This window comes from Argopecten irradians, chromosome 5, assembly GCF_041381155.1.
Source record: "Argopecten irradians isolate NY chromosome 5, Ai_NY, whole genome shotgun sequence".
NCBI lineage: Eukaryota > Metazoa > Mollusca > Bivalvia > Pectinida > Pectinidae > Argopecten > Argopecten irradians.
The window spans coordinates 14,978,068-14,995,952 of NC_091138.1; the positions used below are offsets into that span (position 1 = coordinate 14,978,068).

Here is a 17,885-nt window from a genome sequence, read left to right on the forward strand (position 1 = left end):
ACTTTTTAGAAAGTTGCAGCACTGGAAGTAATAGTAGTAAATAAATCTTTTTAACGTGTACACGTCAAAAATAAACTCGAAAGATGCCGAATAATTCCAAACTCTTCCGAACATCGTCGCGACAATCTCGAAGTAACACAAGAGTTGTGAAACCAAATGTCAACAATTTTTTTCATAAACAAAACATGCGGTCGACCTCAGCAGACTGGATCTACAAAGAAAATAATGCCTGTACATTACAATATTTGATACACACAATATTGAATTACGGCAATGTGTGAATTAGATGTTTCAAATACTCGCTCTGTGGACATATACCAGCACGATTTGCTTATATTAGCCAGAAGGAAAACGTAAACAAACACATGTGCGCTTATGCTAGTTACCTGGACTACCACGTGCAGGACGTGCGGACATAAGTCACGTACGCGTGGTACGATTCGGAATGCCGACAAAAGCCGAAGGTACTGAACATGGCGGTGATTGAAGGCGCTGTATTCAAAACCATGAATATATGATCCCTAGATTTCGGCGCTCTTACAGGCCGACATATTCTTTTGGTGAGCTTAATCAATTAAGTTACATGTGCATGTTCAAATATCAAATGTTTAAGCAATATATCGTTACAGTGAAAATTACCAGAAATACAACTTTAATATTGACTGTGTAGGAAAGTATTAACATCATTAATTAATTGACATATAACGAATAATTCTACATTGTATGTCGACAAAGTGATGTAATCGTAGCCAAACGGGTCGATCACATATGGAAAATAGATAATTTAGATAAAGAAATTGTAACACTGCTGAAAAGTAAGGGATTATATATAGAACCACTGTTCATTTAATTACATACAGTAGAAGAACAGTGTCTCATATTAATATCTAAGTGCGTAATTAGAATATCGATCTTAAAAATATGTCTATATTTAGTATTTAGAAATAATATATTTAGCTAATGTAGTAAAATCGTCATTTCTCATGAACGCCGCTGCAGCAGAAATAATGAATTAATATTGGATCGTGTAAAATGAATCTCAAAAACGCTGATAAATGAATCTCAAAAACGCTGATAATTTTCTGAAAAAAAAATAAAGATTAAGAAGGAACGTGAACATATGTCTTTAATCAAATAAACACTTCATTTATACATTTAATTATTGCCGCACCGACTGTTCGTGTTGGTGTTATTTTTAGTAAATTAGGTGTTATTTTTAGTAAATTAGAAAGCAAAACTCCTATAGTCATTAAAAAATTATTGTCTTCTTGAAGTGAAATATACTCATCTATCATTAATTCGTTATTGCAGTGTGAGCTATTTTAGAAGTTGACAAAAATACTCGGAAATTCCCACGAAATTCCCAAGAATGCTATTTATAGAAATACGTTAATAGACATTCTCGGAAGTTGTTTATTGTAGCTCGGTCCATGTCGGCTGCAGGATTACAAGCTGAAACAACCACAAACATGTGAGTATATAAGCATGCATTGTTTAATTAACTTTAAATGGAATTTGAAATGTAAAGTAGTTTGACGTGTGTAATGTCTTACTGTCTCCGTATCGCTTTCAATGCACACATACGTTTTTGAACATGAAGCAGCCATGCCACTACACACTGTGCATGTACTACTGTATTGTATTGATACACATACATGTACAGCAGTGTTTATATAGTGGTATGGCTAAGTATATGTGGATATTATTAGCTTAGTCTAATGATGTCAAACTGATATGATATAATGTCATTTTTTTGTTATTCTCCTTGGCTATGCCATTTAGAACAGTAGTTTTTAACCGTTAACGTTTAATTTGTACACATGTGTTGTGTATAGTCTTGTCTCGGGTAGCCAACTCTCCGTATAGCCTCGCAGCTATAACTTGAGCTAGGTTCATTTAAAATGCGTACATATGTACACATAGATATGTGTACACATAGACTAATTGATTTTTGAAGTTGTTTTTATTCAAGCCCAGAGTCATTTAAATGCGTGTTAAGAACACCCCAGTTAACAGATTTCTAACAGGAATTCTAGGGAAGTTTTAAAAATGAGTGAAAGCTAGAGTCTTATTTAACTCGTTCTTCAGAGAATAACAGAAAATTACTTCATCAATTAAGATACCCAAATAACAAACTCTCGATAGAAACTGGAATTTACGGCACAATGTCCCAAGGCAAGATAGGATGTGTACATTTTGTAATAATTTTGTAGGTGATGAATTTCATTATTTGTTTAAATGTATGGATACAAGAATGGATGGAAAAAGTTTGTCATAAGATATTACTAAATTGAATATGCATCCTTCTGAGTAAACTTAAGAAACTGTTGTAAATGCATGCATCTTTTCTATCTCACTGTTTTGTTTTATTTTATTTGGAATTGTAATTTAATACCTCATATTGTACATATTCATGTATCTGAGGAAACCAAATAAACTGTTGAAACTAAAACTATTGAAGAAACTTAGCAGGACCCAGATTATCACATGGTATATTTTGCTAGAAGGGTAGCTGACAATTGGAAGTTCCTACCAACTACAGGCACCTACTGTACCTAAATCTTTTCTCAACAGCGTTTAGTGCATCATTCAAGCTTCACCCTAATTTTATGACACGGCGCAACTTCAAGTTTTAAACCACATCTCCTATCTCATTTGAAAAAAAAAATCATCATATATATTATGTACTACAGCATGCAATAAAAAAGCCAGGTACCTGTGTTTAAATGTAAGTATATAAACGCGCCCCAATTAGCGATTAGCTAACTAGATGGTGTTAAGGTGACATAGGTAGAAGTTGTACAGCTTGATTTTAATAAGGTTAACTTCATATTTCCATTAAACAAAACTTAGCAATTTACAAGTAATAAATGAATTTCTCCATTCTAGCAAATGGAGAATTCGCATAGCCTATTATTCATAGACGCACATTTTTATGTTCGCGTTTAGTTTTGTTTATACGTGTTTTACTTTACTAGTATTGTTAGCATCGACAGCGAACTAAGGTCGATTGTACGACTCTACGCTACTTCACACCTTTTGAGATGAGAGGTTTTATGAAATTCAGTTAACTTAACAGAGAAGAGAACATGCTATGAAATAACAAAAATAACAGGTTTCTTGACGAGTAGCTTTAAGGATAATGCATTGTACAGTAGGATTCGGTAAAAGGCGTTGACATATGATGAAACAACTCGACACTGGTCGCTGGTAGGACATTACTCAATTTAACCCAAATTAAACTTGTTAAAGAGATAGCAGGAAACTTTAATAATGTCGTTTAGCAAAATTCTTCAGAGTAATTTTCGACACGTCTTTAATGTCGTGAGCAGTCTTAAAGATATTAAAATGGAGCTACAAGATAGTATTTAGTATACTGTGACCCAAATTATGAAGCGTTGAAGGATTGTTTATATATCCGAGGTTGGTTCGTGTCCTGTGAGTGAATCACTTCTGTTCATTTTTTACTCGTCTTATCCAGCTGTCGGACGAGATCAAGTGGTCTATTTGTGTAGTCAGTGTTGGGATTTGGATATATGTGCCTGATAATGTTTTCTACTCACAGAACCCGACAAATTATGTGTGCTGGTGATATCTACACAGTAGTGTCGTCTGCTCTTGTATGGAGGTAGGTCAAAAATAGTGTTAACGTTAAACGTGCTTTAAACTTTTATATTTTATCATCTAATTTCAATCGAGAGTTCCACAGACATTTTTGCATGTTTGTTTTTTTCAAAACAGTCGTATAGTTTAAATAAATACAAATGACTAGTAAAGTTTTGCTGCGTATAATGGTTAATGTTGAATACAAATCAGACTCATACACATTAATCTAGGAGCTGGCAAATACTATCGAATTATCAAATGGAAGAAAAAAAACATAATTTGTTTACTTCTTTGTTACGTTCGTGTAATGAATAAATCATATGGAATTCGAAAGCCTATCTATAGGATCTGTTGGGCAAAGCAAGTGTATCACGGTTATGTATTCCGTCTATGCATATTACAGAGTTAGCTCCCTTGCGGGTAGGTATCGATTGTTACGTCATTATTTTGTGAGTGCAATTCACGTCGTTTCCTCCGAAAGGTATGACGTTACGCTCGCAAACAAATCAAAACCTACCCGCAAGAACAGATAACTCTGTAATATGCAAATACACAATAGTGTACATGTGGGTACTGTTGGCGTGATATATATGACAACTGACAGTGTAAGTTAACACTCGTGTCAAGATAAAAGAAGTATTTTCCTTTCAAATGAATTGAAGGTATACATGTGACTAATATGTCTTCTTGTTCTTATCTCGCCAGGAAAGCTTTTTCTCAGTTTATGTATTGTCAGCTTTAAAGTGAATAGTCGGGCAAAGAAAACCAGTCTAAATGCGTTCATTGGCCTTCCAAAAGTTCTCACATATTAATACGACGGTCAAGTTCTGCTTAGTTTCCCAGTTCTGACCATTAAAGTAAAGAAAAGTTGAAAGCATTGAAAGCGAGGCTGCGTGGAAATGTAACCAAGGACATAGTGAGCCGGGAGGACGTTTTAGAATTTCCATACTTTAAATTAATTTCTTCGTACGCAGACAGATTTTGACGAGAGATTTTATTTTTCCATTTCATAAGAAATTATACTGGATACATTCACACCATTTTTACCGACTTTAGCCATCCTTGCCCGACTGTGTGTTAATCTGTTTGTAAGGCGTGGCAAAATAATCGAAAACCATGCAAATAATCGATAAAGATGAATTTCGATATAAATTCAAAATTATCTATTGTATAACTCGTTAGTCTGTTACTTTAAAGTTCCACCACTCTATTGATGGCTTTACAGTTTCACCAATTTAAAACCGAGATTTTTCTTTTTTGTGACTATACATGGACAGGTGCCTTAATAACAATTGTCTATGCCATGTTTGTTAAAATGCGCTGTTGCTATTTGTGTATCAAGGCCAACAAAAATCAAAGTTTATGTTTTCATATCTTCCTGTCAATCAAATTGTGCCACTTCCTGTTATCGAATCTAACGATCATAATGGCATTATACTCTTGTTACATAATATTTTATCTATAATAGTTTATTTTTCAAATATGCATGCTGTTCAACGCTTTAGGTAATTTCTTCTATTATATATGTCAATAACTATTTATAAGTATCTTCAGTAATATGTATGATTTGTGTTAATTCTAAAAATAATTAAATGCTATTTTATAGATTCAGGCCCGTGCAAATATGTTTTTAAATCTATGGTCTTAAAATACGCTATTATTTACAGTACATACATGTAATCATTTGGAGAGGGCATACTATAGAAGATAAAAGCTATGACAAATTTGACTTAGCCAGGATACATACTAACATAAATCAAATTTTCTTTCCCTGCACCAATGGACATGGCATCACAATAAAGACATGAGTGATGCGTATTTATTTTTCTATAAATGTTTAAAAATTTATTTGTCTTTAAAAGTAATATTTATTTTATTTTTTTATTTAAATACAGTTTTGATAATTGAACTTAAAGCATTGACCGCAGCATTTAACGGATTTGTGAAAGGTTTGAAAACACGATTGTGATAAATTCTTGCATGAATTGGTAAATGTTTTCTTCTTTTGAAGATGCTCAATCGCTGACAAATGGTATTTTTTTCTCTATCAAAAACAGAACAGACGAATTAGTATGTATTTTTCTTCAGTTACAAAAGTAACTTACTTTACTATTATCATCATTGAAAAATGTACGCTTCTAATTGTTCGTCAAGATAAAAATATTAAAAGTAATTAATTGCATCCCCAAAAAAATTCCTTGGCACTATGTCCTAAATTGAATGAAGTACTGATTACGCATGCACCAAAAGCAAAACAAATAATTTTATATGAATTTTTGTGTTAATTAGACATATATATACACGATTAAACACCATATATTGTTCAAATGATGAGTACCGTATATACTCTGTCGGCGGTGGAGCATCTTAAAGAATTTGTGTTACAATACTCAAAAGCTCATATTAAATACAAAATTCAGATATCCACTGCTAAATTATGGTTTCAATTCCATTACAGAAACTACAAGATGCAGATTTTGACATTTGTCTTCGCATCGTCATTGCTTCATGTTTTATATGCAGGTATTAATTATTATTTATAGTTATTCTGCTCATTTTATTCTAATACATACATTTATTGTATTCTCCATATAAACTTCTTTAGTTTAAATAGTTGAGCGCTTGGCATTATTACCACCACAGAGTAATTTTTACAATGTAATAAATTTACATTATTCACAATTTATTAGATATATATTACAATATATGTAATATATATATGAAAATGATATAACATAATCTTTGTACACTGTAAATATGTAAATACATCATGAAGTACAATGAAATAGAACATAAGTGTAACTGTCCTGTCAATGCTTTTACTGATTTCATTTACATTACAGACTCCGACGAATGTGTATTTATTTCAAAAAGTCAAACCATATATAGCTCGCAATATGAAAAATTACAAAGTAAGTGTGTTCTAATAATTAATTTAGTAAACAATTCTTATTAAATGCCGAGCAATTGAAACTATACAATGCAAATAAACAACGTATGAGATATTTATGGCGAAATGATAAAGAATACAGTTATTTATAAATATTGATTATTTTCTTAACAAACCTGTTTGTTTTGATGTTTTTTGACCTACGACCTTTTTGATATACATGTTTTGTTTATGTTTCAGATATGACGTTGGAGCAGTGTAAATTCTCCGATACTGATGGTAGGGACACTATGAGTTATCAGAATTAATGCTATCTTCGATTTGTGGTTTTTAATATCAAATATCCTCAATGAACATAACTGTATGTCGTATTGTGTATTTGTATATTACAGAGTTATCTGTCCTTCTGGGTAGGTATTGATTGTTACGTCACGTATTTGCGGGCGTAACGTCATACCGTTCGGAGAAAACGACGTGAATTGCACTCACAAAATAATGACGTAACAATCGATACCTACCGCAAGGTAGCTAACTCTGTAATATACAAAGACGGAATAGCCGGGTGTTTCGCGAATCAAATGTTTCGAGATTTAAAAGTTAATTTTAGCTTATTATAGTTTAACGATATGACTATTAGAATACACACGATTTATACATATCATTTCGTAGTTGAAATTTTAGCGGTCGATTGTCGTATGAAATCACGAAAATATCATCCCCGTGACCATTGTGACAGTATTTTGTCATTTAAATGAACGTATGAAATATTAACATTGATTGTGATTTCGCTACAAATTTATTTTACAGTTGCTGGCAGACATGCTTCGTGTAAAAACCAAAACGAATTGGAACACTGGAAACTGGAATGCTTTTGTGCTTTAAAGCTACATCTACTAGATGAGTGTGATCCAAATCAGTGGAAATTGTGTATGTATTCTTTAAAGTCATATGTTGTATATTTTAGAATTTGACACGATTATCATGTCATCCAAACATATTCAAATGCACAGTATGATAATTAAGAAAATTCTTTAAAATAAATATTTATTAAGTTATTCATGAACGTAATAGCTTTAAAATCTGAATTAATTATGTATTGTAATTTGATATGCTTTATGCACTTCCTGTGAATTCAATTCTATGGCCCCTTTTTCACGTGGAAGTCATTACACATTTCAACGCATATTACATCAGGCTTTACCAAACTCAGCGTGATGTTTATTCATAACTTAGACCAATGACTGCGTTTTATACGAGTATGTTACATAATATGATATCTGGTTACATAATATTATCGTAACGATAAACAATATTCTTGCAATGTTATCTACTCATTATCACAATGTTACCCAACATAATTTGAATGTTACATAGCATTATTGCAATGTTACATAACATTATTGCAATGTTACAGGTACATACCATTATTATAATGTTACACAGCATTATTGCAATGTGTTACATTCCATTATTGTAATGTTACATACAATTATTGCAATGTAACATAATATTATCATTACATTAATATCGTTATATAACAGTATTGCAATTTTATATTGTCCACTCCTATCGTAGGCTGCAGGTTCGACGAGGTGCATTGTTTTAATGGAGGTCAGATACAAAAAAATAAAGCGAAGTGCAACACTACCTCGAAACTCATCTTCAGCTGTCAGTGTCCAACAGGTATTTGAATCACATAATTTACACATTCCATGCCTTTCTTTCAATCAGTATTCCTCCATGTCCTTCTATGCCAGTATTACTACTGGAAACTGCTTAATTTTAGTGTGTACAGTATATTCACGAATATATAACTTTCGACCAAGGCTTCTCAAATAGGCTAAATGTTTTAAACAACTTGTCAATAACTTGGAGACTTAGAGACCAGATGTTTGGCTTGCAGCATGAATCAAATGAGAGACCTTGGTCTTCATTCATGGTCACAGTGGTCAAATAGGTTTAAACTTTGGCAAATTCTTGTCAATAACAAAGAGGCCTTAATATCTGATGTTGGGTATGTAGCATGCTAGGATGATGGACTATTAAGTATGATCGAATGAATGGCCTTGACCTTCATTTAAGGTAGAAGGGGGCCAAAGGCTAAACTATATTTAAACTATCTCTTGTCTACTACCTCTATCTGATGTTTGGCCTGTAGCATGTAGTACAGAATGGCTAGCAAGTTTTATCTGATGTTTGGCCTGTAGCATGTAGTCAACGAATGACATAAACGTTCATTCAAGATCACAGGGGCAAATAAAGCAGAATTAAACAACTTCTATTGACAAGCTTTTTGCATACAATCCTTTACTGGTTAGTCGAAGAAACTGTAATCATTTTCAGTCCATTTGATTCTTTTGTATTAATCCAAAGGTTCTTGACACTACTGTATACTTTGACCAAGAAGTATTGTGCCAATGGAAAGATGACTGTTAAGGCCCATGGGTCTCTTGTTTACAGATGCATTATTTATATATTTTCATTGATATAAAATCTTAAGACCAATGTTTAATTTCCCCTTGTATTTATTAACTAATATTCATGCAATGTCATAATGGACTGGTCTACTATTTGATTTAGATGAGTTTAAATGTGTCTTCAGAGGTGAATGGGTTAATGTCTTACCTAAAACTGCATACGATTTGTATTTATTCTTGTTAAGGGCAATGGTATGCAGTTTCTGATATGTTCATCACAATGTGACAGGAGGTTTCGACTGTCATTATAATAAAACAGATATGGTTATGGACCTTTGTATTGTTGAAGGTCTATACTATTGTACCAGGCCTTAATAAATTATATTATTAATTAACTACTTGCGTATTGGTAAAAAATATGAAAAAACGGTCCGATCAATATCACTGCAAAACTGAGCCAATATCGGCAAAAGTGAGCCAATATTGAAAAACTGAGCCAATACGAGAAAACTGAGCCAATATGGATAACGCGATAATCGAACGCACGCAGAGACGTTCGGAACACATTTCGGCTTTTCGTCAGCGACTACGTATATTTCCGAGGCGATAACGACCTTCACCTTATCATCCATTCCGCTTCACTGGGGGCAGACGACAACAAACTGAAACATGGAGAGAGTGTCAGACAGGTACGCAAAAAACGGCGAGGACATGCTCGCTGTTTTAATGCATAACATCGATAGAAACGAGGCTTTGGGCGAACTAGATGACACCTAATGAAGTTGCACATTTGGGTGGATGGAAAAACGTACAGTCAGTAAATGAGCATTCTGTGCCATCAGTAGAGCAACAAGAACAATCATCATCAATACTCTCCACTGTCATGTTACCAGATTGTAACAAACTTGTATCTGACAAGGCTTGTATTCTTCCTTCGGTGTCTACACATACCGGTACTGTGACCACAGCTGCATCCAGTAGTAGTAGCAAGTCGTGTAGTACTTTAGCAAACTGTGAACAGAGTTGTTTGCCCTTTACACTTTTTTCTGGAGCACATATATCTGGAGGTAGCATAACAATAAATCTTATGCCACCACAGAAGAAACTTGAATATTCCCACCATTCTACAAGTAGTTCTCAAGAAGAACTTAATTAAACCCATCATACCAGTAGTACATGTAATGATTGCTGTTCAATCTGTTTTGTTAAATTTAAATATATTGTTGTTATTAAATTTGTTGAACTGATTACATATATTGTTGTCATTACTAAATATGCAATTAGTTAATTAATAATAGTATCATTAATCAGCCAATTCCATATTGGCCCTGTTATTAGGCCTCGGTCTGTCACATTGACCCTCGACCTACGGCCTCGGGCCAATATGACAGACCTTGGCCTAATAACAGGGCCAATATGAAATTGGCTGATTAATAACCCTATATTACAAATGTTTCTTGTCTTGTAGTTCTAGGCGGAGATGCTCGTTACAATGGAGACCGGTGTGAGAGCATCCCAGTAAGTGGTACATTCTAGACATTACACAAACATATTTACACTTCCACTGCATTAACTTATTAAATCTATTGCACTTAATCTATGTCATTCCAAATAACATATTTTTGACCCATATGACATCATAAATATAACGTTGAAATTCGTACTTCCATGTTGTAAGCTGGTGATATATGCTAAAATCGTTGTTTTGCCGCTTGGCGCACTGAAAGTCAACTACCGCGTTGAAATCATAAAGACAACGTCTTGAAAGACCTGCCGTTTGGAAATCAATGTGAAATTAGAAATATATATATATATATTTGTTAAAGAGATGTTGAGTAGTATTAACGAAACCTCAAAACTTTTGCGACTCTATACAAAGGTACGAAACTATTTCTTTATCAACATTGCTTGTAGATAATATGTCTCTTTAATGTAATATGAGTAGTGTGTATGTGTTTTTTCTAATTGTGTGATATTGATACTTTGTTTTCTTATCAATTTCCCACTTGTTTATCCAGGTCATCAGAATATGTACAAATAAATCTGATATCACCGAAAAATTACAGAGATGTGACGTAGAAGAAAACACTGCAGTTGACTGTATCCATACACTGGACGAGGTCAAATTTCTGTGTGGGCCTGCTAAAAATAACATTAAAGGTAAAACTCATTGACATATTTTTTTCAATAAATTGCAAACTTATTTCATTGTAGTAAAATACCCAAAGCTGCATTTAAAACACAAAATTCTCACAACACGTATGTGTTGATCTACTAGTGATATTTTCCACATCATTATATAACTTCGTAGGTGCATTGGAGTAACCAAAATTGATCAAAAGTGGTTTGTTCATGTATATGCAACCTGGCTAACATAAGATATTACCGTTGATCTTTAATTTGTTGACAATATATGTTAAAACTGTATATTTCAGGGGGAGGAACCACATTTTCACTACTTTAAATGTTATTGTAATGTTATCTGTGACACATGATGTTTTATCTTTAGGACTGGCATTAAGGCAGTGCAGAGGGAGAAGTCGAAGTAGTGATAGAAAAGACCCATCAGACGGTAATTAATAGACCATATGACTTAGTGTTAGAATGAAATTTAGCGTTTCTTTGAGAACGCTTTTATAGTTTTCACGGCCATTTCATTCCGCAATTTTACTATTTATCTATTATGGCCTGGTTGAGAGGGCACTATTGCCTCATTGTATTGTCGAGGGATGGAATAGTGCCCGAGCCGAAGGCGAGGGCACTATCCCATCATGAGACAATACTATGAGGCAATAGTGCCCTCTCAACCAGGCCATAATGGGTTTAGTACATCACCCTGACATGAGACCGTTTTTCATGTCATCGTAATAGAAGCACGTCAAGCGATACCTCGCAACGCTATCTTCATTTCCACACCACGTTGTTACATTAAAAGTACAACATATGAATTGTCTCAGAAATATGAGATTCTATAAAAACGGGATTCAGCTTCATGAAAATTAAAAGTATATCAATATAGAACATTAGTGAACTGTCTTCTGTAGAAAAGCAACATTTGCTTCCATCCCCGCACACAACAGCCTGTCCGCCATCTTGTCGTCTTGGTCGAAGCGCAACGTTATAATGACGTCATGTAATGGTGACGTCACAATACATTCACGTTCAATTTCGCGCCACTTCAATAGTGCCCGCTTACCCGGGCACTATTGCAAATAGTATCCATGTGTGTAGCCAATCAGAATCAAGTATTCTGTCACGTGATGTACTAATCTACTTTACATGTACCTTCACTGCAATTGAATTTCGCGTTATTTTATCGCACACGATACAGTATTTGTATGCTGTATTGTGATAACAAATATGTAACGAATATTATTAATACCATATGTCCGAGAATATGAATTAAGGAACTAATACCACGAAAAATGAAACCACGTACCGGCAATCGGAATACCTCGGACTATAACATGACCTCAGATGAAATATGTGTAAGAATATGTACATGTAAATCAAAGATTTTCTTCGTAGGAAAACCTAAATATGCCATAAGTGTGCGCAACATTTATTGGAATGTTGACCTACTTTAGCCATAGCCACTATGAATTGACCATTTTTGAGTGGTAACCATATTATTATGAAAGTACAAATCAAAAGTCAATGTACGGCAGTTACATCGGAGGAGTTCGGAGTGCATGTACAGGAGGAGATAATACCATGTGACCAGTGTGTTTTCGGAGATCTACACATGTACCCAATGATATTACATAGTGTATTTTAAGAGACATTTCCACTAAAATTAAAACAAAGTTTTCAAGAAATTGAAGAGTCACCTAATTCTTTATCTTCACTTGTCTAATCAAATCTAAGCTGTTTACATTCTAAATATTGTTTCATGTTTTCAGATGAGCTTACCAAGTGGAAGACAGCTGGTATTACTATGTTCGTCGTTTGCTTCGCCCTATGTTCAGTATTACTTTACGTAGGCCTTCAGTACTGCCGATTACGAAACAAATATAACAGGTAAACCACCTTTGTATGTTTCCTTTATTGCTCTGGTCTTTTATTCATAAACTTTTAATATGTTTTTTTATATTTAGGTAAAAAAGTTCATGTCTATGGTTCAAACACTTACGAAATATGCAAATTAATGTGTTATTCAACATGATATTTACCAAATTGGGATTGGCTGTATTCAAAGCGACCCGATCTTCCCTTATCACTTCATTCTTTGTATACAAAATCTAGGAATATCATTTAACAAAATAAAAGGGGAAAAAACCAATGATATGACTGGCATTGAGATTACATGTAGTAAATATAAATTGTCTCAATATGCTGACGATACCGATGTTACATTAGATGGATAGGAAAACTTTACTTCTTGCAATTTTAAACAGAAACTGTTGTCTGGGTATGATAGTCTTTCGCAAAATTCTTTAATCTATGTCAATTAAGAAGAAAGTATTTCTAATAAAAACATAAAACACAACAAATTTAATTAAAAATGACAACAAATGTAATCGGAAGTGTGAGTTTGATTGTGAAAGTTTTTGTTTTCTTTTCACCATTATAACAACGAGTTTACACAAATATGAATGTATCTGCACAAATTTGTAGTCAATGCAAATTGCATATACTATGTAAATTTTACTGTAGACTATATGCTGAAGTGAAGAAATAAATGCATACAATCTTGCATGTGACACCTCCTCCCCAAAAAAGAAAGAAAGATAATAATATATTATCGTATATTGTAATAAGTAATTATTACTAATTCCCAGCGCCATTTGTCTTCGCATGATACATATATAATCATTTATATAATACAATGTCTCATATAATACAATGATACAATGTAAACATATTATATTGCATTTATAACATTCGGAATAACACTTTAGGTGCAGAAATTATCACTGCTATTTCTGAACAGCTTGTATAATCTAGTTGCATGTTGCTATTTTCGTAATTATGTAGCATGCTCGTTATACGGAAGTTTATATTAAAGGTTATATTGATTTTTTGTATTATATAGCGCTCAATGGATGGTAACGGAGACGAATGAAAGTGAATCACCAGATTAACCCATTTCTCGCTTAAGAATGAATTTAAGTAAACTTGTTCTTTTGGACCTGTTTTCTTTAAGATCGAACTCTGAATTACAACGCTCAAAGGATCGTGTTTACGAAGAAGGATGGGGAGAAGCTCAGAAACCTCTTCTAAAGCGTTCGATAAGCGTCCCTACCGACAGGGACTTAAGATCAGTCTGATCATCAGGTTCACTGAGCGTGTGATAATCTCCATCGACATCAATATGAGCCTCATTGTGGTTTTGAAGGAGACAAGACTTTAAGTAAATGTACTTCTTGAGTCTAGAAAAGCAACAATTATGTCTTTGCTTTAAAGTATAGAGCGGAGTTTCATGACGTGTCTATTCCTGACACGAGACCCCGTTTACTAACAAATGTGTAGCGAGCTCCGTTGTGATTTATATGTATCATGTTTTTTTTCAATTTATTTCCATAATTTTTGTGATAAAATGAACAGTCTTGTAAATTCATGATGTAATTGTATATTTTTTGAGCATTATTTTGGTAACACTTTTTGTTGACAATTATACGATGTATACGGCTCCAACAAATAGGTTTCCTACCTGCAGCCCGCAAGCAATTATGTAACCCGTTGCATTTAAATGGAGTTTGATGAAAACTCATGCAGAGTTAAAGTCGGTAGATTAAAGTGCCGAAATTATTTTTAAGAATAAAGATTGTTAAGTGATGAAAAAATATTAAAAGATCTGACATTCCTGACCCCATGATCATGAAACAGTATTAGACTTACGTTTTTGCTTAGCCAATCAAAAATGATTGAACTTTTTGTAACGTCATCTGTGATTGGTAAAGTCTAAACATAAGACTGTTTTAGACTTCGTGATCCAGAGGCCTGGTTCCAGATGGTCTAAGCATTTACATGTTTGTAAAATATACGGAGAGGATAGTGTTGAAACACACCACTTTATATAGACGAGGAAAACTATATTCAAATTGAAAGATAAACGAAAGACAAATTCTACTAACACCAAATGAAGTTTAAAAAAATCAAAGTTGTATTGAATGGTGCATCTTCACATGCAAAATGATTACAATTCGAAATTTTCTGTTTTGGAAAGTGAAGATAGAATGGTGTTATCTTCATATCACGTGTCCACTTCAAAAAAGGAGAGCAATTTCACATACGTTGTGCATTTAGGTGGTGTAACCAAACGCAGATAGATAAAACCTAAACCTTAGACTGATATTATAAAACCATTGACCTAACCATTTAGATTTAGATTTAGTTTTGTCAATGCTCTGTCTTAATGACCCAGCTAGTCGTAGTCCCACCCCTCCCCACCCACCTATATCCCTCTCCATTCACTCAACACGGAGTAATGTAGGAAAATGCTTCATAGAAAGCTGTTTATTACAGGTTAATGTTGGTAGGTAATTTTGATTTAATACAATGGTAGTGCAAATATTTAATACTTTTAGACCGCAAAGGTAACTTAATTTTTTGGAATTCCCCTGGTATTTGCAGACTTAATCGTAATTTTACTCAAGCTACATCTTGACTTTAGAGTGATATGTAGCCTCTCAAAATGTTGTGATAGTATATAATGGGTTTGTGTTATTCTTCCTTTGTTGTATATGTGCATTTGTATTGTTTTCAATCTGTTGTTGATTTAATGTTTATTATTTATATTACGTAATTATGTTATGTTTATAAACCCCAAAAGCTTTAGGTTACGTTCGATCATTTTAACGTATCTGCACATTAAATCCTCGCCTCGTTCACTTGTTTTTAAATTTAGTACAGTGTTTAAGTAGCATCTAACAGAAAAACGATTTCCAGGCTTTGCGCGACTGTTACGTTTTTTGTCTTATAGATGATAGTTTACTTTGAGCGAAAATGTGCGCATTATTCAATGACTGTATATGCATTATTTTAGCTGCTGCCAGTGTGTTTATCAAATATGTTGATGTTTATTTACTTGTTATGGTATATTTTTAAGGTTGAGTGTTATTTTGATAAATCGAAGGTTTTGCCATACTGGAAGTGGTTCAGATTAAGTTTGGATGTTTTGACAGGTCGATTAATCGACAGGTTGGTTGTTAAAAGGTGATAGTTTAGTTCAGATAAGGTTTTATTATTATACTGACTGACTGCATATTCTATAGGGCGATCGTTTCACCATTATGGTTCACATGGTATTAATATCACTTGTTAAGTTGCATGTTTATGAACAGTTGTGATAGTGGCATTGTTATGTTGGCTTTGTAAGTACATATATAATTTGATATTATTCCAATATTTTTTTTACTATGATATATACTATGTATTATGATTTCTATGATAAATCTTATGAGATCTGATGGGATAGTGAAGAGCAAACATCATTACAGCGTTACTATTTATCGTCACTACTATCATATTTTATTCATTATTTCATGTTACTTTTGTATCTCGTAAAATAATATCTATTTTCGTATTTTTTATTGATCATTTTTGTAGAATTTCTTATAACAAACAAATAATAAAATAATGTGGATGCCAAATTTACAAGGTAAACAATACCTTCAATATCCCAATCAGGATACGTGTGGTCAATACCAACCAATTCTGATCCTCTGCTCAAATATTTTGTTCATATTTCATTGATCTCATGTTTTCGTATTGCTAAATAGCCAACAAGCCAAACAGCTACTTTATATAGTAAAATGAGTAAAATGATGATAATATTTTGTACAGTTCTGTTCAATGACATGAATTATCGTTTTGAAAGCTTTACACCAAAGAATAGAATACAAAACTATCAAACATCAATCGTATTTGCTTCTTTTCCCTTTCAAAACAATGAAATAAAATGCTACTATGTTAAAAGGAATTGCTCGACTTTTATTTGTCCAATTTATATTATTTTTGTCTTGCAACATCTATAAAGACATACCGTATATCCGATTATTGACGCGGATCAAATATTTTGCGATTTTCAGTTAAAAAAGGTCCAATTTTTGTTTCATTTTTGGCGATCTGCTTTTCCAGGTATATATTGTTTAATCCTTTCTCAATATTTCGTTGATCATATTGCTTATAGCTATCATAGCAATGACTCGGGAAATCGCAAAAAAGGTATCCCTGTGCCAATAACCGCATGTATGGCAATATCCTGCTGTCCGATTCCAATGAAATTTCTGATTTGAAAAGACTTTCCACATTCCAGTCTCGACAATTATGAAATCAGGTAGTTATGGATGTTTTATCACGATTATTTCTTATCAGGTCAAGACGTTCCAGAATATCATTAGAACATCACGTGATCTAATAAAGAACGTGTGTCTCCCACAGACACGGCATTTATGGAATAAGATGACTGTTGACTTCATTGAAGATTAAATAAAGATGAATCTGTCCGAGAATAAGCATTGTGCAGCTATAGCAATTTTCATCTTCATTTTATAAAATCGTAAGGATGAAAGATACTTAAATCACTAGTTTATATTCAAGAAAGCAATTATTACTATTATCAGCACTAATTAAAGCAAAATAAATGACGAACGTTTCGACACTCATTACTTGTTTATTGCCTAACTTTAACGCCAGCTTTATCTATATCTGTTAAACAGAGACCTAATATTCTGTTGTTTACACTTTATATGCCACAACCAGTCAATAAGTGATATACATGCAATATAGAAGAAATTCCGCTATGGAGTGTAATCAGAAGCCGAAAGCCATCGGGGTCAAGATATAGGTTAAGCATGACCGATAAGAGTGTGTGTAGACATGCATAATAGACGACTGCTGTGCAATTTATCACATGGTCTGTCCATTGTGAAACACGCATTGTTTTGTGATAAATTCAAGTCAAGTTACTTTTACTGAGACTCACCTTCAGCTGCACAAATCTCGATCTATGGTAAGGTCTGTAAATA

The 17,885-nt window shown here is 33.4% G+C and overlaps 1 protein-coding gene across 3 annotated transcripts; it reads left to right on the forward strand.

Annotated features, from left to right (window-relative positions):
* Nucleotides 1-1,375: 1,375 nt before the first annotated feature.
* On the forward strand, nucleotides 1,376-15,311 carry LOC138322969 (uncharacterized). Of its 3 annotated transcripts, none has more exons than XM_069267246.1 (12): nucleotides 1,376-1,471; nucleotides 3,566-3,628; nucleotides 6,065-6,129; nucleotides 6,450-6,518; nucleotides 6,737-6,775; nucleotides 7,304-7,423; nucleotides 8,072-8,179; nucleotides 10,382-10,431; nucleotides 10,932-11,073; nucleotides 11,423-11,485; nucleotides 12,816-12,933; nucleotides 13,949-15,311. In XM_069267246.1, the coding sequence occupies exons 1-12, from the start codon at nucleotides 1,431-1,433 to the stop codon at nucleotides 13,995-13,997; spliced, it is 927 nt and encodes a 308-aa protein (XP_069123347.1). In that variant the 5' UTR covers nucleotides 1,376-1,430; the 3' UTR covers nucleotides 13,998-15,311. The 3 variants fall into 3 exon arrangements, with proteins under 3 accessions (XP_069123347.1, XP_069123345.1, XP_069123346.1); XM_069267244.1 differs by having other exon boundaries at nucleotides 14,060-15,311; XM_069267245.1 differs by lacking the exon at nucleotides 3,566-3,628 and having other exon boundaries at nucleotides 1,384-1,471; nucleotides 14,060-15,311.
* The last annotated feature ends 2,574 nt before the right edge of the window (nucleotides 15,312-17,885 follow it).